We start from the raw sequence: 24,573 nt of genomic DNA on the forward strand, positions 1-24,573 counted from the left end.
CCCTCAATGGCCATGAGTGGCCAAACCCCCTTAGTTAGGGTCTGGCAGGCTTAGAAGCCAATGTGATGTATGATGTACTCTTCACTATTTATCAATGCAATACCAGGTTTTTCTTTCCTATTTTCTTTTCTGTTTTTATCTTGCATACTCATCTTTATACTCTGTTAGGAGTTAGATGCTCGGGAGAGGGTAACTTCTAAATAAGATTTAAAGAAGATATGCATGCATTAGTTTTAGGGGTTAGACGCTCGGGAGAGGATAACTTCTAATAGAACAAGAAGAAAAGATATCATAATAAAATCATTGCTAGGCATAGAGTGATTGCATTATGCCCATGCGTCAAAGCAAACATCTAGAATTAGAACTTCATGCATTTTATCTATTGAGTCTTTGCAAAGGCATTTGGGGGATAGATAGGTAAAATAGGCTTGTCATCGTGAGGCATCAGGGGCAAGTAAATGAATAGATGTGGGTGGGATAAAATCACCTGAATTGGTAAAGAAAAAATCATAAACTCATACATTCTAGGCAGACTAGGCAAGTTAGTTCCCAACATTATCTTATCTTGACTTTATCTTTATCTTTTATCTAAATCTTTTATCTTTCATCTTTTTCTTTATCTTTTAATTTTATCTTTAATTCTTTTATCTTCTAATTTTATCTTTAAATCTTTTATCTTTTCTTTACCTTATCTTCTATCTTTCTTTATCTTTTATTTTAAATTTCTTATCTCTTGCTTTTAAATTGGATTTGCATTAATCTAAGTACAAACAAAGTCCCTGTGGATTCGACACTCGGACTTCCGAGTACTTTACTACTTGTGACGATTTGGTGCACTTGCCAACGAGTTAACAATTTCCTTGAATGAATTGACTAATAATCAAAGTGAAACTAAGGCTAAAATCAACTCACAAACCAAGTTTTGTTTGCAAAAGTCACTCAAAACCGTTTTAAGGTCCAACGCCTTAAAACGGTCCTCTTTACTTTTATTGGTTAAAATGGACCATTCGAAGCATAAAATCAACACATAACGTTACCGCTTTTGCAAGAACTACGTAGGTCTGATTTCCTCATCGCAATTGAAGATACATAAGAGCAAAAGTCCCGCTTTTGTCGACCACCCCAAGAGATCATTAATTGTCCAACGCCTTAACATTTCTCTCCTTTCAAAAACCAAGAGATCATTAATGATCCAACGCCTTAACGTTTCTCTCCTTTCAAAACCAAGAGATCGTTAATGGTCTAATGCCTTAATGTTTCTCTGCTTTCAAAAGAATCAAAAGATTGTTTAATGGTCCAACGCCTTAAACGACTTTTGTTCGGTTAAAATTGATCTTGCGGAAAAAGATCAAAATAACTTAACCAACGTTTAGTTCTGAAAGAACTACGTAAGTCTGATTTCCTCATCGCAATTGAGGAATACGTAGGAGCGAGGGAAACACCCTTGTCGACAACAAAAAGATAAAAAAAATACAAAAAGGCCCCTAAAAAGCTAAAAAACATAAAAAGGGAAAAATACATAATTTTGAAGTCATATTTGCACACTTGATTGAAGGTTGTTGTCCCTTGTGACGGACGCGTGGGGTGCTAATACCTTCCCCGTGCGTAAAAACAACTCCCGAACCTTTCACAATTAAAGTTCACAGACCACACGTTCCGGTTTTTCTAACGTTTTCCTCGAATAAACGTTGGTGGCGACTCCGCGCATTTTCCTCCCATGGAAGACACACCTGTGAGCCCCGCGTCGCCCTCCCGTCGAAGGGTAGGTTGCAATAGAGTGCTTCAAGTCTTACAAGAAATTGGTGGAAAAGGAAGCAGAGGCATCCATCAAATGCTTGCGGATAGACAGAGAAGGAGAGTTTAACTCTCTCAATTTCAAATCATTTTGTGAAGAAGAAGGAATAAAGAGGCAGCTTACCACTGCATATACATCGCACCAAAACGGAGTAGCAAAATGCAAAAATAGAACAGCTATGAATATGGTGTGCTGCATGTTCTCTGCAAAAAAGGTTTCGAAACCTTTTTGGACTGAAGCTGTAAACTGGACGTTCTACTTGTTGAATCGATGTCCAATGCTTGTTGTTAAGAACGTCACTCCTCAAGAAGCTTGGAGCGGAGTTAAGCCTTTAGTAGAACACCTTCGAGTTTGGGACTGTCTAGCACACGTGCACATACCAGAGGCAAAACGAGGTAAACTTGATGATAAAAGTTTTCCTTGTATTTTGTTCGATATGAGTGATGAGTCAAAGGGTTATCGTCTCTTTGACCCTAAGACAAAGAGAATTGTAGTTAGTAAGGATGTCATGTTTGAGGAAGAGAAGAGTTGGAATTAGGGTCCAAATTATAAAGAACAAATAAAAGCAGAGTTGGTTTGGGGTGATGATGATTTCAGTAGTGATAAAAGTGAGGGAGAGCATAGAGATAAGGGTAATAGTGATAGGTTTATGGAAGACATGGAGTTTGATAGTGAGGGTGAGAATGATGGAAATAATGTAAGGGGTAGTGAAGCTAGGAATGAAGCGGGGTCACAAGAAAATGTGATTCAAGGGAGAGAAATGAGGCAGCCGACTTGGATAGGAGAATATGTGAGTGGTGAGGGGTTGAATGAAGAAAAAGAAGTAGAGGCCTACATGGTGCAAGATGTTGTAGGTGACGATCCAACTCAGTTTGAGGAAGCTGTGAAGCATGAGAAATGGAGAAAGGCTATGGATAGTGAAATCAACTCAATTGAAAAGAATCAGACTTAGGAGCTCATGGATATGCCAACTGGAGCAAAAACAATTGGATTTAGATGGATTTTCAAGACAAAATTGAATGAGCTAGGTGAAATTGATAAGTATAAAGCACGATCGGTGGCTAAGGGGTACTCTCAACAACATGGAATCGATTTTACCGAAGTTTTGACAAATGATAAATACAATTATATTTTGTTACATATGCCAATTTATATCGTTCAACTATTGATCTATTGACAAAGTAACCCATCAACCAATTAGCTTGATCGAATTAATGATCATTTTGATTTTTATAAACATTGTATAAATATATTTTTATTTTTTTATACTTTTTAGTATGAATGAAGGACAACTATCACTGTTAGGTCAGTTGTAACATTATTTTCCATTGCTTTTGAAATTTGTGTCATTCATGCTCATCTATAAATCAATATATGTTAATATTTGTAAAAAAAATAATAATGTAGCATTTTATATTGGATCAATGAAATGAAATAGAGATGATCTCTTTTTTATTTTTTATTTTTTAAGTTATAAATATATATATATATATATATATATATATATATATATAATTCATTTATTTCTTTTCATTCTTTTTTTTTTCAATATTATCATAATTGGATCGATCACTCAAGAAGTGAAAACATTAGTTCAAAGTTTAATGGTTAAATTAGGATCAAATATGTTTCAATAAAATACTATTTTTTTAAAAATTGTATAATATATTAAACAATATTAAAAAAATAACATAATACACATAAAGTTATAATGTTAAAAAAAATTCACTTAAAAGTGTATAAGTCATAACATATAACTAAAGTCATACATAAAAAGCAAATGTAATATATCATAATATTTAAGTTTGACAATAACAAATAAAATCTATTAGCAACTCCCAGTTTAAATTCAATACTAACAAATAAACTCAATTAACAAAATAAAAAAAAATCGTCAAACCGTCAAAACCGATCCAATCGCCGATTTTTAGTGGTTTTGCTTATTCTTGATTGATTTCTCCTATTCATGATTAATTCAATTGCATACCAATTTTTAGATATAAATTGACCAAATAGGTCACACAAATTTTTAGATTTAAATTGACCAAATAGGTCACTCGTTTTCGATTGAATCGGGCGATCCCGTCCAATTCTGACAACCATGCTATTCATTCATGCAAATCGAGAGAAATTCTTATACTTCACTGTTTCTCCTTTATTTCTTTCTATCGTTATATTTCTTCTTAATTATTTCTTCTATGTTTCATTCCAAATTTAAATAAATTTGGAGTCACCGACTCACCGTGCGTTCCACCCTCTTATTTCGAATCGATTATTATGGTGTTGTCACATTTCTTTATTCAATTAATTATAACTCCTGATTTTAACCCATACCACATAGTTAGATCAATGTATAGAACAGTTCGCCTTAAACTTTATGAAATACTATATCATCATATAATCAAGGTTAAATGATCACGTTGATATAAATGTCTAAATCGATAATAATTTAGTAAAGAAAAAATGAGAATTCTACTTCCTCCATTTTATAATAATCATCATGTAAAAAAATTATTTTAAAATAATTTTTATTTTAATTTTTAATGTAATATTAATTACTCTCTTAGCCCTTCTTGTGTAAAAGGTTAGTGGTATTAATATATTTTTCTTTGCTTTTAAAAAAATTATTAATTACTCTTTTTCACTTATATAACTTATAATATGAACAACAAAAATTAAAAAAAATAATAAATGATAATAGGCTTAATTTTGTAAAATTGTATTCTTTTTTATTAATTTATTAATTTTTTTTTATCTATGTAAAACAATCAAAAACAACAATTATAATAAAACGAAGGAAATAATTTAGTCTTTAAACTTGTAAAAAGTATAATAAATATTTCTTGTTGACAATTTAATATCAAATTATTCCTAAAAAATTTAACTTATTATTAAATTAATTCTTAAAAATTACATTTAAATGACAAAATTATCATAATTTTTACAATTTTGGACACTAAATTGGAATATAATTTTTTTTTTCATGAATTAAATTATCATCAATTTACACGTGAAAAGTAAAATCATTATTTACCCTATAATTAATCATAGATCCACGGCGGTATCTTATCATAAATATTTACAATTGATCTGCAAATATCATCTCACATCAAGTGGTATGCAATTTTAAGGCGATATCGAGAATCATATGTAGAGTGCTTATTTCTTGAGGAATAAATAACTATGGCTTGTTAATTAAAGCTTATGAGATCTAATGGGACGGAAATTATTGGAAAGGCACTCAAGCTGAGACCATAGCATGCTTCCAATGGAAAACCTTTGTCCAACCTCTGTGCTACTCTTGGTTTCATGCATGGTTTTACTCGATGACAAGGATTTAGGGACCCTGTAAGGCGAATTGTAATTTGCAACTACAGACCCACCAGTTTCTCTTCTCACCAACTCTGCTATGTTTGGGTTCACTTCTTGACCTGAAGAATTTGCAACACAGAATGATCCTACTGCCATCTCATCACTCTCTACTCCTATCTGAACCTTTGTTATGGATAGTCCATTCTCACGAATCACACGAGTGACTTTTGATAGTAGCCCCGTTGTGTTTTCAGCGCGAATGTCTACCTTCAATCCCTGCTCCAATGCAAGAATATTATACTTTACTACATTCATTACGGATATATATGTTTTGTCAAGAAAAATAGTGATCATATATGATCAAACAAATAAACGAAAACTTTGGTAGGGAAGCTCATGGGACGTACATGTGAGACTCTGCGCTCTATGGCTGCGATTAAACATAGGCTGAGCTTTTGCTTCTCGCTTTCATTGTCCAAATTTGAACTACCTTTGGGTCTTACGAAGTACTCCTGCGTCAAACGTCCACTAAAATTAATATCACCACCAAGACAGGGAAATTCTGCACATATTCTTTCACTACAGTATGACTAATGCGTAGCACAAAGTTTATTTGTAGACATTAATTCCTATCTTCAGAGATAAGACGTAGGAGCTATTATACTACATAAAATAAATGTTAATCATAAGAGGCTTGAGTAGTGATATAAATACTTCAACAATACCTATTATAATTTTTTTTTCTTTCTACTGCATCGTATTATCATACTTATACTTACACTCCTACACTCCTTGAAGTTTTTTGAAATTAAAGACTATTTCTTTAGTTTTTTTAATATAGTATGATAACAGACAATTAAATATATTAATATAATGTATAACGATTTAAATAAGGAGTTAATATAAAGATACGAAAGAAAGGGAGTATCATATACAAATATAAGACTTGAGCTTAAATTTTTTAGTTCAAATTAAATTTGAATTTGTTAGTCCAATTCAGTTATGGCTCAATAGTTGTTAAGTCAACAAAAATCTGTAAAAAAAAAACCTATAAAAATAAGCTTTTACAAGACTTGAGTTTCATTTTTTAGGTTTAGATTAAATCCGGACTTTTGGGTAGCCCGTTTTACCACCTATAATTAAGAGGTGTCGGTATAATTTACACTAAACTCAAACCAATATTTCAGACTATGTAAAAAATCCAAGTACCTGGTCAGCCATGGAGCCATTGGAGCTAACAGCCGCATGAAACACCTCGTACTGCATGTCGGTGAGCACACACACAGTATCAAACAAAAGCTTAGGACGATCCCTGCTCCTGACGTTCACAACCCAGTACCCTTTCTCTTCGTATCTGCCCACAGTAACCTGGGTCTCCTCACACCCCTTCTTCTTCTCACCGTTTCTGTCTCCGACATGGCACGCACGGCACCTCTCGTAGTCCCCGTCGGCATACATCATCTGGTGGAGCCGCCGCTCGGTGTGATTGCGCCCGGCGCCGAAGCTCCTCAGCCTCAACCTCACTCTCTCTTCTTCCCCGTTCCTATCACGGGCCTTCACTACGTTCCGCAGCTCGGGCTGGACCTGGGCCAGACGTTCTGCGTTAATGGGCCCAAGTTTCTTTGCGTCCTCCAGGTGGATTATGCAGGCCACCCTGTCGTTGTGGGTCCAGGCCGTGGCGGAGGTGACGTTGAAGCCCAGGCCCAATAGAACCGCTGACATCTCCGAGAACAGGCCATGCTGGTTCGCTGTGGTCAACTCTATTGCTAAGTTCACCAGTCGTGGTGGTTCATTGCAGCTTGTTAGCTCTATGTCACTTGAAATTTCTTTGCTGTTGCTTCTAGCCTCGCACAGTGTCTACAAAATCTCTTACGTTTAGATTACCATCGTAATTATCTTGCGACAATGGTCATAAGGGACTGGTTCCATTCCGGTAGGCACACAAAAACAAAGGAAGAGTATGAGAGGAAGATGATAAGTAAGACAGAGAGAGTTACCTGTTGAATGTAATGGACGAGTCCTCTGTCGGTAAGCTTGTTTCCATCATGGTCCGTCACGTGGAACACTGCAATGTGCAGTCAACAGTGACCCATCAAGGAGAAGCAAGCTACTTGCAAATTCATGCTTATAGATTGTGTACAAAATAATAAAAGCAAATTAATCTTATAGATTAATTAAGATTAAGTGATAATTAGTTCTGGTTGGTTCGTTAATTTTTTCCAAGTGTTTATAATGAAATTAAATTAAAACATCGATTTATCATATTTAAAAGAATTTAATATTTATACACTCTAAAAATAGTTTTGTAATGTGGTTGAATAACAAATAAAGTGTATAACCCTTTTCTCTATTTAAAATTGACATGAATAAACTATTTAGTCTTTAGTGTTATAAACTGAAATTAAGTTCGTCTTTAAATTTAACACGAGTTAATTTGAATTTTGACATTATGAGACGACAAATTCATTTTCTATCTCAACTAATTTCATCTCTATCATTGGTACACTTAAATTAATTTAATTGCATCATCGACTAAATTGTGTAATTCAAAAAGTTAAAGATAAAATTTATTCATTTTTTTAATAATAACAATTGAACTTACTTATGGTGAAAGTTTCACAAATCAAATTCACTATTGTAGTTGTTAAAGATTAAATTTCTATTTTGGATTTATAAACATTTTGTTTCCTATAAAAAAAAATTAGTCCTTATAATTCTTTTAAATGGTGTTAGGTATGATATATATATTTTTATTTTAATCTCTATCTTTAGTTGATTTTCATTATGCGTTGATGCGACTGTTAACGTGTCGTGAATAATAATAATAATAATAATAATAATAATAATAATAATAATAATAATAATAATAATGAGTTTCACACAATTAATTGATGGTTTACTCCAAATACATTTACCCATGTTTTTATTTTACATTTTTTATACTTTATTTCTTTCAAATAATAGAATTACAAAAGCGTATATTCTATATAGTCTCTCTCTGTTCAAATTAGAAATTAAAAGATTAAAGGTTGTGTGGGATTATGGCATGCAAATAACAAATTAAAGTCCAGACTGTGTTAAGGGAGGCATATATACTGACCATCCATTAACCATCCACCGTCGGAAGAAATGTATGATTTGGAAATGACGGGATCAAGATCTGTCAACACCTGGACCATCTCCAATAATATCCCATGCCTGTTCGCGCTATCAATCTGTTCGTGAACATCGAACAGCTTATTTATTTAATTAAAACTAATATTATATTTGAAATTAACAAAAAGTAAAGTCAAAGCCTTTTTGTTTGGTAATTGTCTTCGACCTCTTCACTTTTTACTATTCTATTTAATTGGTTTCTAGCAAAAAATTGATTGCTTCAATTATCTGGGACCAAGAGTTATTTTTAACATGTAAAATTTACTGATTTTGTAATGGTGCATAGAGCAAGCACAATTAGGTACCATATGCATAATTTTATTTGCTTTTGATTTCACGTATTATCAGAATGACAACTCAAATAGTTAAGCTCTTACTATTATGCAATCTAATATATTGAATGTAAGCTTTGGGTCTAGAGATATCCATAATGGACATGTATCTATCTATTTAACGTGTACTGTGTGTTCTTCCAAATCCTAATGCTCAGTGATTTATCACTATCATGATTATGAATATATACAGCTACTAAGGGTGGTTTAAAATCCGTGGGCGAGAAAAACGGTGGATTCCACACAATTAAGCAAGTTCAACTATAATGAATAAGCCTAACTCATACGACTGATATGTAATTTCCTTTAACATATACAATTTGGAATGTTGCTAAACAATTAAATCTAACGTACCTTCACCACTGTGCAGTCTCTGCTGGAATCGTTGTCTATACAGACCCTGCTCATATAGAACAAGAAACATATCAAGTTGAATTTGATGAATTCATTAGATATATATATAATCTATCTCATGAACCAGATGAAGTAATTAAAAATTAGAAAGTGTTAATTTCTTTTTTTGTAGGAAACTATAAAATAATTAAATATTCACAGGATAAAATGTACAATATTATAATTAATACCTGGGTGGATGGATTCTTTCTATGAGCGATTCAATCTCCCTGTCGATGTGAGACTGGTAAATTATCTCCATCTTAATTTCTCCACGAACAAGGCCTCAATCAGAGTTGTCGTTGAATGTTGTTTAATTCGACGATTTATCGTGGAGTTGTGCATGCATCTATAGAGATGAATCCTAGGCTAGCTGTAGTTAGAAACGTTCAAACGCCAAAACGCATGGTGAAGAAAGCGCGTACATATAAAAACAGCACAAGGCCAACGTGGCCATAATGGGGCGCTGTCTTTCTTGTTTTCTAAGTGATGACACACAGAAACCCATGACGCAAGAAAATGATTGATATATAATCATTAAGGTTGGAACCTTGCCGTCTTAGAAATTCCCTTTTGACTTCAAAAAACCAATTAATTAATTTTTCAAAAAGAAAGGAAAATTGCATGGTGATTCTCATATGCTAGTAAAAAGAGCAAGAAAATCAATTTACCTACACTGAGTTCTTAAGAAATATTATCTGATGATAAAGCCTTAGGGTTGATTGACACAGCAAATGTGAAATTCATGGTGATGCATGGAGATGGAGTAGAGTTTTCCATTGGTGAAAGCATTGTTAGGAGGGCGAAGATAGTAGGAAGAGAGGTGCCAAATCTTTATATTCTATGTTAGGAAGAGTCTTACGTGTACATTCCGAAAAAGATGTGTGCGCATGTGTATATACTATTTAGTAAAATGGAGCCGAAACATATGGGGAGAATCGAGAATGTATGAGCTATTCCCACGCACACTGCCAATGATGGAAAACCCACAAGAAAAATACTGCACGACTTTGGCATTATCATGTTTTTTTTTTTCATGATCACATCATACCCAAATGCAACTCTAATTAGTCCCTACCGTTTTTGTTGGATTTTCAATTATTTAAGATCGTTATCTTTCTCACACCTCAGCAAAATTTCCAGAGGGTACATACATTGCCAACGTGCCACGTGACAGTTGTTGTGAACGTGGCAGCCTTGTGTAAAGATGTGGTCGATAATCTGTTACGTGATAATGTCGCGCCGCGTGTGTAGCATTTCTAGGCTTGCTAGCTAGCTTTGTCTTAACGATGATAATGTTGACTTGATTGTGAAGGCTCTTTCACTTTGGTTCTTTGCACCCAGTCAGTGACTCAGCCACACACCACAAACACAGATGGCCACATTCTATTTGGGATTGGAGATCGCAACCGCAATCCTAGAAAACGTAATGGTTGCATAGATCTCGACTAGCATATGGCAAATGTGACACAATCATGATTCAATCACTTTTCTTTAATTAGTTATTCTCCATTTCAAAATAATAATACTAGTCCATCAATACGATGTCACATAGTTGATAAATAATATGTCATTAGGAATTGATCTTTGATCCCAACTTCGTATAAAAAAAATATTTAATGAGATATGTCTAACCTTTTAAATGAATCTAGATATAAAATTAGTCTAGATTTATAAAAAAAAAAAAAAAAAACTAATCATTTACAATTAATGATGACCATTGAATAAGAAATATTCAATTGATAAATTATCCCACTATCCACCAATAATAAATACATTATACTATCTACCATGTATGGTTATGGTTATCTAAAAAAAATATTATATTTTTATGCTTGATGTCTTTTATAAAACCAAGTTTTAATTTATCTTCTTAATTATATCAAAGAGTATTGTTGAAAAAATAACTTTAAAAAGCTATATAAAAAAACTACTATTATTTTGGGGAGAGGGAAAAAAAAAAAGACAAACAATATTTAGAATGGATGGAATAATACTAGTTATATTTTAGTCAATAGAATAAATATTTATTTTAAATAATTAAAATTTATAATAAATAAATATTTTTAGTATATAAATTCCATTATAATTCAAACTTATAAAAATAAATAAATATTATTAAACATACAATCTATATGTAACAAAAAAAAATACAAGTTGTATGTTAGGTTTATGAATTTAGTCTCTCTAAGTTCGTGTTTTTTTAATTTTGTTTCTTGTAATTTTTGTGTTTCTTTTTAATCCATATAATTTTAAGCTTTTTCAATTTTAATCACTAAAGTGCGAATTTATAAGAATTAAAAATGAAAATAAAATTTTAAAAAGACTAAAAAAAATTTACAGTAATCAAATTTGAAAAACTCAAACTTACAGGTACTAAAAATGAAAAAAAAAACTTGTAGGAACAAAAATTTTAAGAAAAAAATAAAAACTTATAAAGGATAAATTTATATTTAAGCCTAAGAAAATGAATATGAAAGAATATAATTTAAGCTTAAATATGTTTTTGGTTCCTGTTAGTTTGTACTTTTTAAAAAAATTTGATCCTTGTAAAAAAATTATTCATTTTTAGTTTCTATAAGTTTACGTTTTTTTTATTTTCGGTCTCTATGTACGAATTTATGGGGATTATAAATTTAAAAAATTAGAATATTAAAAGAAATAAATTGAAAAAAAATATAATTACAAGGACTAAAAATGAACAATAAAACTTACAAGAATCAAAATTAAAAAAAAAACATGAATTTATAAAGACTAAAATTAAAAAAAAAAAAAAAAAACTTACATGGATCAAGTAAAAAAAACACTGACTTACAAGAAAAAAGAATATTAAACCCGTAATTTATTAAGAAAATACATGGTACCAGCTTCCCTGATTGAGAATTCCATCACCTTAACAATCACATAAGATGCGAGTACGTGAATGTGGTATACCAGGTTCCCAGATTCATAAATAAGGATGTACACAATAAGGATGTATCATGTACCCAATAGAATAAATTAAGGATAAAGATGACAAAATATATCTGAATCTCATGAATACTTATAAAAACATTCACAAATAATTAATTAAATAGTCATTTAGGGATGGGTCTGGAATGAATATTTATCCGCAAAAATTTAATGCAAATGAGTATATATATATATTAGTTTAATTAAAATATCTTATATATGTATATATATTACTAATCACAATTGGTAGGAAATATAAGCTTTTGTTCATGCACAATTTATCATGCCTTTATGTCAATTAAGGATCAATATACTTTTTGGAAAATGTTATAGATAAAGTGAGATTTAATTTTGGAACATATTGTTATTACTGCCGTGCACAAAATATCATGTAAATTTATTCATAATATATTTTTTATTGCTTTAAATTTAAAATCAATTCTAATTACAACTAATGATATTAAAAAGAAAGATTAAATATACACACGAAGATGGAACAACAAAGTCTTGTCTCATTAGGTGAGTGATAAACTTGTTCTTGTTGGATGAGATTGAGAGGTTCTCGTGTCCAAACGAACATTATAATCCTATTTTTAATAGTGGATATGTTTTGCTGGATTGGGTCTTGCATTTTTTTCATATTCTCAGTGAGGGCTCTCATGCTACAATTCTTAGTGATAAGTTTTACATTGGCTGTCGATAACCTAGCAAAACCCTCCTCCCTCACCTAGTGGGACAAGACTTTGTTATTGTTGTTTTATCTCACAGCAAACCTGTTTTCCAGATCGAATTAATAGAAAAGCCGGCATTCATTTTCCAGCAGAATCATTTGTTTGAGAGTGTAATCAATGGAACACATCCTTGTGTCCATGAATCGGATTGTTGAAGCCTTGTTATAAACACGACATTCCGGTAAATTATTGACTCCATTATTTCTATTGAAAGTGCATGTGTACATGCTCACTGCTTAGGTTGGGTTATGTTTTAGTCTTTGGACATAATAGCATCTATGCTTCAGGACATAACTTACTACAAGGTAGAATACTGACAGTTGTCTTTCTTGGTACGTTGTAATGTAATAGGAACCACAGAACTGATACATAATCCAGAAAAACAACAGCAAAAATTGGAATTCCTTGTATGAGTTTTATTAAATCCAAGAGAAATCAATATAGAGATAGATAAATCCGGTTACTAACTCAGCGATACAAAATTTGTAAGTGCAGGTCAAGGAACAAACTGTTTAATTGAAGTATAACAAAATTTTACTCTGATGCCAAGTGCAATAATACTAATGCTTGTAAGTGGTAGGTAGCTAACAAATAAGTTATACAGTTAATTTTATACAAATCTGGTTCAATTGAAAAGACAGGGGAAGAGAACCAAAACTAACTCCAGACACTGGAAACGGTAAAGAGTTCACTCTGTTTCAAAACCATTGCTAGCAAAGCGAATGCAGTGACTCGTTCAAGATTAAATTCAAATGCGGTCTTTCAATCCTCCTCTTTAGTCCAAAGAAAAGAGAAAAATATGATGATTGTGAACTAAGTTGAAGTTGAGGTTGAGGTAGAGTCATTCTCCTTAGCAGCAGCTGCAGCTACCTCTTCCTGTTGCTTCTTTTTCCAATACTCATCAAGTGGGGGTCCAAATATTGCCTTCCCAGAAACAACACCAATGCTGCATAGGCATACAAGATCTTGATACAAGACTAAGACCAATCTATTTCAAAATCTCCATACAAATTTTAATTTGATTTGGGTTCTTGTTACCAATATCCCAACAAAACATGTGCTTATAAGTTTTAGTAACCCCAAATTTGAACAAGGAGAGAGCTAATCGCCAACATATAATATATGATATAGATAAAATAAAATCATCGCGGCCCACAGTTAAATTTATAAGACGGTAATTAAATTGGGGAATGAATATGAAGAGCGAAATTGCATAGATATAGGAAAACTTACATGACTGCCCCGATGACCATAGGAAAGGAAAGAAACCTGCGTCGCCCGAACATATTGTCAAAAATGTGTTCGCAGGCAAGCGAGGTATGTCTCAAATCTGAAGAATGCAAGGGCAACCGATTGGGATATGTTAGTGGGTGTTGCTAGGTGCACCTAGCAATATTGCTGGTGCACCCAGCATTTTCCCCTTTTTCCAATTTTGTCCTTTACGCTTCTTTCATAGGATCTTATGGAAGAACCGGAAGAGGCTTTTAATATTTCAAGTAAGACTCAAATTTATGACTTTCAGGTTATTAGCACAACGCTCTAATCAACTAAGTTAATGAGCCAATTATATTATAAAGTAAATAATGTTGTTATACATAACACTAAAATTTCTAATGTATATTTAATGCGCATGTAAATTTAAATAATAAATTTTGTGACAATTAATTTTGATATAAATCATACAAATTATTTAATCCGTATATTTTTTAAAAATAAAAAATATTTACTATTACAAAATTTAATATATATTAAATTTTGTAATAGTAAAAAAATTTTAATGCACAAATGAGTAATTTGACATATTAATAATTAAAAAAAATAAAACTTTAAGGAATTAAAAAAAAATCAAAAAACCAACATATATTTATATTGGTTTTGTGTTTTTTTTAATTTATATTGGTTTTTTGGTTTTTTTAATTTCTTAAAGTTTTATTTATTTTTTAATTATTAATATGTTAAATTACTCATTTGTGCATTAATTGTTTTATACTATTACAAAATTTAATATATATTAAATTTTGTAATAATAAATATTTTTTATTTTTAAAAAAATATACGGATTAAATAATTCGTATGATTTATATTAAAATTAATTGTCACAAAATTTATTATTTAAATTTACATGCACATTAAATATACATTTGAAATTTTAGTGTTATGTATAACAACATTATTTACTTTATAACATAATTGACTCATTAGCTTAGTTGATTAGAATGTTGTGCTAATAACCTAAAAGTTACAGGTTCGAGTCTTGCCTAAGCCATTATTTTTAAATTAATTGATAACAAATATTTTTCAAAAAAATTATAAATTCTGTTAGATCCTACGGAAGAAGCCTGAAAGGCTAAATTAGAAAAAAGGGGAAATGTTGGATGCACCAGCAATACTGCTGGGTGCACCTAGCAACACCCTATGTTAGTTAAGATAAACAATGTCCATTATCATCAATCCACATGCAATTATTTAACGCTCCCAATTTTTTACTTGGTGCACCTCTAAGTTGTCTAATATTTCCTTTTTACCCTAGTTCTTCTTCTTCTTCTCTCCCACCACTTCCATCTATCATGCCGGCAACTCCATCTGCATGGCCACCACCACCACCACCAACACTCACCACTTCTTTCCGCCTTGTGGAGCCGCCACCTCTGTCCCCAAGATTGATGCACGTGCCACCTAACCACGACCCATCAATCGCGCCGCCACCTTCTCCGCCCCAAATTTGCGCACAATGGTATCGCCTTCACCTCAAAGCACGAGGCTCTCCCTCTCACTTTCTCTTTCGTCGCCACTTTTCCCAGTGACACAAACAAACTCCTTTTCCTTGCCCCCAAACCCTCCCTCTCACTCCTCCACTTTCAGTCACAGCTTTGTGATGCCATCAAAATAAAAGGCATATCAAATACACGTTTAATTCCCAGATCCCCCTATTGCTCGTGCACCATGTCCCCATCAACTTTAAACTATGCATGACTTCACCGTCACTAGTTACGGATTAGTCAGTCCATAATTTAAAAAAATGTTTCTGGATTGATCAATTCGTAATTCATTAAAAAAAACATTATAGATAATTCAATTCATAATGCAAAAAAATACATTTATATTGGATTGATCAATTATGCATAATTGTATTAGATGAATTACGGATCAGTCGGAGGTGCAATGGTAGAGTCATGATGTCGGAGGTGCGATGCGGCCAAGGAAGGTGGAAGCATTGGGTGGTTGTGTTTGGAAAAGATGGGTAAAAAGGAGATTTAAGACAATTTAAAGGTGCGGTAAGCAAAAATTGGTTTGTTAAAGAATTGCTCAACGGACAAAGTTATTGGACACTAGAAGCCTATAGAACCTTTGGGTTAAAGCCCATACGACTATAATGAGTTGATCCAGTGGTGCTACGTTCTCCCTTCTTCTCTGCTAGTTTTGTTTAGAAAAAAAAAATTATACATGAAAGTTTGGTGATAAAATATACAATTTAGTCTTTATAATAACTATAGTAAAAATCTACTAACCATAAAGAAAAAAAAACTTTGTTTGCTTATCATGACATTGGTATGTAAAAATTTATGATTAATTTCCGTTAAAGACCATGAGTACATACAAAATAGATATTTTCCTCTTAACATGATATATTTCATATCCAAAAATTATGATTTGAATCTAAAATAACTTGGTTAAGAGACATAAATTATTATCACTTATGTTAATCTTGTGATTGAATAACAGTATAAAATTATTTTTATATTAGTGTAAGACAATTAAACTCTTTTAATGTTCAAATTTTAACTTATTCAAACATTAAAATAATATAAAAAACAATTTTCACCAAGAAGTTATACTACTATTAACATGTAATATTTAGTATTTGTGTTATTTATGAGTATAAAAATATGTGTATGTAATATAAATATACTATTATTGAATATTTATTTATAGTTTAAAATATTTACATATTAAGGATCTTTATTTATCGTTTTACCTTAGGTTCATAGAATGTCAGGACAGGATTCGGAGTTAAAATGATTGCTGCTTTTAAGTGCAAATTTTTTTGCAATTAATACATACTAGCGTACATACAATTATATTACTAATTCGTTAATTTCATGACATAAAATCTAATAAGATATCAATCAATTCATCTAGCATGTAACTTTCAGATCCATCCATCCTTAAAATATAATCCTTCGTCAAGGATTGCCTTCGATTTTCATGAATATCAGTATCAAAGGACAGAGGAAAAGGCTAAAGAAGATCAAATTTATATTCTTGTATCATCATATCAACTTTGACTCAAAGCAAAGTGACAACGAGGACAAGAGACAATAGCTAAGAACCCAACTTCAAAATTTTCGAAGTTCAAGCTAATAGTTGAAAACATTAACTAAATTTGACACAAGGCACTCAATACTTCAAGTTTAGATTTGATTGTGGAACATGTTCAAATGTAATCCTTTTATTTAAATAGGTGAATCTAAGCTTAAGATTAACTTGTTTAAAATATGATGTGTGAATTTGATTTATTTTATTATCTATGATTTATTTTTTATTATTTTGATATTGAATTGTTTTTTAAGTATATTAATTTATATTTTTTTAGACATTTCTATATTAGAAATAAAAGGAAAAATAAAAAATAAAACATAATTGGTGTCAATAAAGATTACTTAAGGGATTGTAAAAAGAAAAAAAGGTAAAGTTTCAATGATAAATATGGTTTGCATTTTTTAAGATGACCGATAAGCATTCGTTAAAAATATAACTCTTGAAACTTAGAGTTTAAAATACATGTATTGATAAAATAAAAAAACTGGTAGAATAAAATCATAAAATATATGTATTAACCGTGTAAAAAATATTTATATTACCGACGAATCAGAAATCATATTAGAGATGACTTTTTTAAATGTCAATAAAAATATCATATATCATAATTTTTTTATTAATTAGCCATGTAAAATCTATTACCATTAACAATACATGTTCTATTTACTCATAAAATTATACTACTATAAATAAATAAGAATTTAATCAAAATATACGAACGAGTTAAAATTTTTTTACATTAATTATCATCAAATCATAGATTTTCTTGTATGAAGTTCACTACTTTTTATAATATGTACTTTAAAAATTCATTTTTGAGTTGACTATTATTGAATTGACAATGTAAAAATTTGTATAGTAATGATATAATATATGAAAATTAAACTTTATGAATAAAATCACGTATTTTAAAATATTTTATATATGAGATATTTTTCTTATTCATATTTGACTAATTTAAAAAATTCATTTGATTTCAAATTTAAATTTATTTAAAATAATAAGTTCACTAATTTTTATAATATGTCCTTTAAAAATTCATTTTTAAGCTGATTGTTGTTGGATTCACATTCACGATGTAAAATTTTGTATAGTAATAATATAACATATGAAAATTAAATTATATGAATAAAATCACATATTTTAAAATATTATATACATGAGATACTTCTTATTCATACCTTATTATCAAACACCTAACAAATACAAGTTGTGTCCAACCTCAATGGAGAGTACTAGAGGTAAGATGGTTAGCACAACAATCCAACCCTAGCCCCAACCAATAAGCAGAAATGATGATCACAATCCGTTCTAGTTGTTGTTCATGCTTTTTAGCTCTCAAAAGTCCTCAAGGTTCTCTAATATTCATAAAAGATATAAATAAAACTCATGATAAACTAAGAATGAATTTTACAAAGAATAGAGATGTATATATAACTTCCTAAAGATATCTGCACGAAAAGGTATACCACGACCATGGTTAGAAGTGACGTTGAAGCCTTAGGCTATTATGGATTGGCCATGACACTCTTGGTTAACCACAACCCTTATGAATTGACCTCTCTTAGTTTACCATGGCCCTCATAAGTTGACCGCAACTGTTGTTAGATCTTGATGTTGTTCTAGAGGGTTGTTATTATAACATTCCTGATTTTTTACTTCTTAGCGGCTTTCACACTATGACACTTTATGTGGTGGCACTTCACTCAACATCCTTGTTGGTCAGAACCCTCCACAAGTTAAAACCCTTCGTAAGTAACCTTTTCCGAGACCTCGAAAATCAGTTATGTCTACTTCAAATTTTAATGACTGATCCCACAAACCAACACAAGACTTTTAAGCATGCTTTGTTCTCACTCACACGCTTTCTGGGAAACTCCCCGAAATCTCACTCATCCCATAACTACTCCAAGCCAAGCACACTTAACTATGTAGTTCTTAAGTGATAGGTCATTGAAAAGTAGATGTATCGTGTTGGTATAAGTAGTACCAATTAATTCTTTTAAGTCATTCTCAGTTGTAAAGTCTCATACATGCACAACCTTTAGATCTTTCTCATTATGGTGTGATTCAATCGGGGTGTTACATGCCCACCAGCTTCTGTCTGGTTCATCCTCAAACCACACCGTGTTAAGTGAGATGTCTGTTCTGATACCATTTGTAAAATCCCTAATTTTTTACTTCTCAACAGCTCTTATACTAAGAACTTCACGCAGTGACACTTCACTTAACATCCTTATTGGTCAGAATTCTTCACTAGTCAGAATCCTTTGTAGGTAATCATTTCCTAAACCTTGAAAATTAGCTCTATTTGCTTCGAGGATCAATGACTGATCCCACAAACCAACACAATATTTTTCAACGTGCTTTGTCCTTACTCACTCACTTTATGGGAAGGTTTCTGAAAGGTTACCCATCACATAACTATTCAAAGCCAAGCACGTTTAACTATAGAATTATTAAGTGATGGACTACCGAAAAATATATACATCTTGTTGGTATAAGTAGTATCAATTAATTCATTCAAGTCATCATTTTGCAAAAATCTATTATTTGTTTTTCTTATTAAGTCTCATCAGACCATAACTTCATTATTTTAGAAAAAAAATTTAAATTTAGTAAAAATCATAACTCAACTCCCTTCTTATGATATTTGTCATTATTATTATTATTATTATTATTATTATTATTATTATTATTATTATTATTATTATTATTATTATTATACATTCATTTTGTGTTTCATCTCATTTCCATATGATTTTTTTTTCTTTTTATATCTCTTTTCTTAATCTCATCACGACATTTATCACATCCATTATTTGTTTTCTTCCTTTATTTTTTCTTTCTTTCTATCTCTTCGATTCAACCATGCACTTCAGAAGTGGAGGGTATGTTTAACATTTTTTTCATAAATTTAACCTAACATAAAGAGTTGAATTTAAATAATTTATGAATATATAACTAATTTATTTACACATTAACCACTAAAACTAGAAGAGAAAACATAAACAAAAGGCATAAAGGGATAATTCAGATTATTAAGAAAAATAACACATTGAAAATCAACGGACATTAAAGAAGCGTAAACGCAAACAAATTTTAAAACTCGAAGGAATTTTTCAATATATGCACATGACATCTTAACCTCTGATAATATATTTTACAGGGTGAAGAAAGCTATTAAAGGTTGATTTGAAATTAAACACTGTATGTTTGGATGCCTACCCGTTTAGCTATGGAACTATCCAGCCATGTAATCATAACTTTTGAATCGTAGGAGAACCAATAATTTTATAGTGTGATATGAAGGGTATAAAGGAATGGATTACGGATGAAAAATAGCGTTAAAATATATTTTTAGTTCTTTATTATTTCTATTAACGAAATGCGGTATCATATGGAGAGAGAAAACTAAAACAACGAGTGAAAATGATCAGCAGTAGCACTTACTTTATTCATCAATGGCGGAAGTTTATATACATGAAACGTAAAGCTGTTATAACCGAAAGTTAACTAACCTAACTAACTTCCCCATAACTAACCTAACTAATGCTGTTAAGAAGCCTAACTAATGCTGTTAAGAGCCCCCCTCATCATTCCCAGCTTGTTACAAAGGTGCTGAAAGATGGCAGGTGTCAAGGCCTTGCCGCAAGTTGCAGAGAAGATGAAACTGGAAGGAGTTTGATGAGACCTGAGTTAACCTTGTGACGGACAAGATGACAATCTATCTCAATGTGTTTGGTGCGCTCATGGAAAACGGGATTCGTGGCTATTTGAATTGCAGACTGGTTGTCACAATACAAGGTAGCTGGCTGAGTGAATGTTGCTCGAAAATCTTGTAGGAGATATGTCAGCCATTGCAGCTCGCAAGTGGTGGAAGCGAGAGCTCGATACTCAGCTTCAGAAGAGCTGCGCGAAACGGTGGACTGCTTCTTTGATTGCCAAGAGACAAGGGAAGAACTGAGGTAAACCAGGAACCCTGTAGTGGACTTTTTCGAATCTTTGCACTCTGCCCAATCTGAGTCACTGAAAGCTCGGAGCTGAGGAGTTCCCGTCGCTGCATAGAAGAGTCCTGAACCTGGTGTACCCTTGAGGTATCGAAGTATGCGAAAAGCAGCCTGAAGATGAATGTTGGTAGGAGTAGACATGTACTGGCTGAGTTGCTGAACTGCATATGCGATATCTAGGCGAGTGTTGGTGAGGTATATGAGCTTCCCTATTAATCTTCTATAGGAGGATGCAGACTCGGCCAAAAGAGGGCTACCTGAGTTTATTTGTAGCTTCATGGAGTAGTCCATTGGCGTTGAGTTTGGTTTGCAACCCAGCATACCCGAATCGGATAAAATGTCTAATGTATACTTGCGTTGACATAGGTGGATTCCATCAGAGGTGCGTGCAATCTCGAGCCCGAGAAAGAACTTTAAATCCCCAAGGTCTTTAATTCTAAATTCTTGATCCAGGATGGTGGTTATGGTCTGAATTTCAGTCATGCTATTTCCTGTGAGGATGATATCATCTACGTACACTAAGAGTATCGTAGTGATGGATCCTGTGAATCGCAAGAAAAGAGAGTGATCTGAGTTGGATTGTCGGAATCCATGAGAAGTCAAGAAGCTAGACAACTTTGTGAACCATTGTCGACTGGCTTGCTTAAGCCCGTAAAGAGACCGTTGAAGACGACATACAAGCTATGGATTCTCAACCAAAAGGCCTGGTGGAATCTGCATATATACTTCTTCTTCAAGTTCCCCATGGAGGAACGCGTTGTTGACATCTAGTTGTCGTAGATGCCATTGGTTGAGCGCAGCTAATGCAAGAAAAACACGGATTGTGGTGAGCTTTGCTACCGAAGAAAATGTATCGAGATAGTCTAATCCTTCCATTTGGGTGTAACCCTTTGCAACCAAACGCGCTTTGTGTCTTTCTATGGAACCATCAGCGCAATACTTGATTTTATATATCCATCTGCATCTGATAGCTGTTTTGTGAGGAGGAAGAGGTGTGAGTCTCCAAGTGTTGTTCGACTGTAGAGCCTGTAACTCGACCTTCATCACCTTAATCCAGCAGTCATGGCGAGAAGCTTCGGCATATGAGGAGGGTTCTTTTGTAGACGAGATGGTTATGAAGAAGTTCCTGTGCGCAGGTGAAAGGCGTGAGTATGAAAGCACTGAACTTAGAGGATAACGAACAATCGTTGAAGCATTTGATGTAGATGAAGCAAGGTCTCTGTGATAATCTTGAAGATATGTCGGGGCATGTCTCGCTCGTGTGGAACATCTAAGGTGTGAAGGAGATTGCTCATTTGAAGGTTCATTACAGGAAGGTATTGTCATCATGGGTCGTGATGGGTAGCTTTCTATTGGTGGGTCAAGGTTCTTCCCGGAAAAAGATCCCGAAGACGGATCTGAGTTATCTGGGTTTGGTTGTTGGATTTCAGATAAGTATGGGAAGTGGTCTTCATAAAACGTGACATTCCTAGATACTGTAATATCATGAGAATGCAAATCATACACAAGATATCCTTTTGTATGTGTTTTAAAACCAATGAAGATGCATGGGTGTGCCCTGGCATCAAGCTTTTGCCGATTCGCTTTAAGTGTGTTGATGTAACACAAACATCCGAAAACGCGAAGATTAGATATATCGCATGGATGTTTATGTAATTTTTCATAAGGTGAAATGCCATGTAAGTATGGTGTAGGAATGCAATTGATTAAGTATGCGGCATGTGGCAAGGCATAACACCAGAAATTGGGTGGTAAGCTCGCCTGAAATAAGAGTGCTCGTGTGATGTTGAGCAGGTGTTGATGCTTTCGTTCTGCTACGCCATTTTGCTCTGGGGTTTCGACACACGTGGTTTGGTGAATAATCCCTTTCGATGCATAATAATGATGCATGAAGAACTCAACCCCGTTATCACTTCTTATGATTTTAACCTTGCCATTATATTGTGTCTCAATGAATGCAATGAAGTTCATGATGATATGTCGTGTTTCGACTTTAGTTTTCATGAGGTGTATCCATGTAAAACGCGAGCAATCGTCAACAATCGTTAGAAAATACTTGTGACCATGCATGGATAGTTTCGAACACGGGCCCCATATGTCCATATGAAGTAAATCAAAAACATGAGATGCATGCGAATTGCTAGAGGAAAATGGCATTTTCTTGTGCTTTGCATAATGACATGTGTTGCACATAAAGTTTTTGTCATTTCTCAAAAGAGGATAATAGGTTTTCATACATTGTAATCTTTCTGTTGATGGGTGACCCATTCTAAAATGCCAAAGGTCTATGGGGATTACATTGCATCGAGGATGGGTGATGGTGGAGTTTACAGCTTTGGTGATTATCTGGTTTGGTATCAAGTGGTAGAGACCGTGCTTTGCTTCAACTATACCAATCTTCATATGATTGTTCGTTTCCTGCAATACACACAATGTGGAAGAAAAGATTAATTCACAATTAGTGGAAGATACAAGCTTTGATATTGAGATAAGATTGAACGTGAAAGTGGGTATATAAAGAACATTGTGTAAGATTATGTTGGGCGAGAGTTGCATTGTTCCTGAATAAGTGGCATGAACGTGATGGCCGTTCGGAAGCTTTACCGTGATCGGGTTGATTTGTTTATGGGAGTGAAGGTTATGCAAGGAGCAAGTTACGTGGTCCGTAGCTCCTGAATCTAGTATCCAAGAAGTGAGGTGAGTGCTGGTAGAAGGTGACATACCTGGGTTCAATGGTGTATTGGCGGTGCATGAAGAAATTGACGCAACCTGTTTGGGTTGATTGGGTGTCGTGTTCCCGGCGGATGGCTCCTGAATTAAGGTGAGTAGTGCCTTGTACTGCTCAGGTGAGAAGCGAACGAACTCATGGGACTCATGAGGCTGAGCTTGATCATCTGTGGCTTTGCTTTCTACTGCCACCACGTTGTTCACGGTGGTTCTTCCATCGTAGGGTTTGTATCCTGGCGGATACCCATGTTTCCGGTAACAAACGTCCACTGTATGTCCTAACTTGCCGCAGTGGGTGCACGTCTTTCTTCCATTGTTACTCTTATTTCTTGCATCATAACTGGAGGGTAGCCCATGCTTCTTATAACACACGCTTTCCACATGACCAGTGCGTTCGCAGAAATCACAAATGGTCTTCGCGGCGTTAATGGAGATGTCTTTGGGCTCGAAGTTGATGCTTTGTCTAGTGTTACCTAGTAATTGCCTTTCTTGTTGGGCTACATAGGAGAATATTTTGGATATGGCGGGTATGGGATCCATGAGAAGCACGTGAGAACGAATGTTAGCGTATTGTTCATTCAAACCTCGCTGGAACTGCATAGCTCTATCTTCGAGCTTGCGTTGCGCGATGATGGTGAAAGCAGTGCAGGAGCATCTAATATTGCAGGAGCAGATTGGATTGGGTCTAAAGTTCTCGATCTCGTCCCAAATCATGCGTAAACGAGTGAAATACTCAGTGACTGAGAGTGACCCTTGCTTCATCGTCGATGCTTCTTGATGGAGATCGGAGATTCGCAAAAGATATCCCTGTGAATATCTTGATTTCAAGTCGCGCCAAATTTCCT

General features: G+C 33.3%; 1 protein-coding gene and 1 long non-coding RNA gene across 5 annotated transcripts; both read right to left on the bottom strand.

Annotated features, from left to right (window-relative positions):
* Positions 1–4,861: 4,861 nt before the first annotated feature.
* Positions 4,862–9,966, bottom strand: LOC100783892 (ACT domain-containing protein ACR1). Of its 4 annotated transcripts, none has more exons than XM_006579890.4 (8): positions 9,664–9,966; positions 9,180–9,337; positions 8,950–8,995; positions 8,208–8,322; positions 7,105–7,172; positions 6,317–6,964; positions 5,515–5,619; positions 4,862–5,383 (listed from the first exon to the last, which is right to left on the bottom strand). In XM_006579890.4, the coding sequence occupies exons 2-8, from the start codon at positions 9,248–9,250 to the stop codon at positions 4,991–4,993; spliced, it is 1,446 nt and encodes a 481-aa protein (XP_006579953.1). In that variant the 5' UTR covers positions 9,251–9,337; positions 9,664–9,966; the 3' UTR covers positions 4,862–4,990. The 4 variants fall into 4 exon arrangements, with proteins under 4 accessions (XP_006579953.1, XP_003525871.1, XP_006579952.1 ...); XM_003525823.5 differs by having other exon boundaries at positions 9,660–9,966; XM_006579889.4 differs by having other exon boundaries at positions 9,180–9,352; positions 9,660–9,966.
* A 3,286-nt stretch (positions 9,967–13,252) lies between these two features.
* LOC100782276 (uncharacterized) lies at positions 13,253–14,047 on the bottom strand. The gene is made up of 2 exons (XR_414360.4): positions 13,905–14,047; positions 13,253–13,617 (listed from the first exon to the last, which is right to left on the bottom strand). It is a non-coding gene; the product is annotated as an uncharacterized lncRNA (long non-coding RNA).
* Positions 14,048–24,573: the final 10,526 nt, after the last annotated feature.

The sequence above is a fragment of the Glycine max genome, chromosome 5 (genome assembly GCF_000004515.6).
Source record: "Glycine max cultivar Williams 82 chromosome 5, Glycine_max_v4.0, whole genome shotgun sequence".
NCBI classification, from domain to species: Eukaryota; Viridiplantae; Streptophyta; class Magnoliopsida; order Fabales; family Fabaceae; genus Glycine; species Glycine max.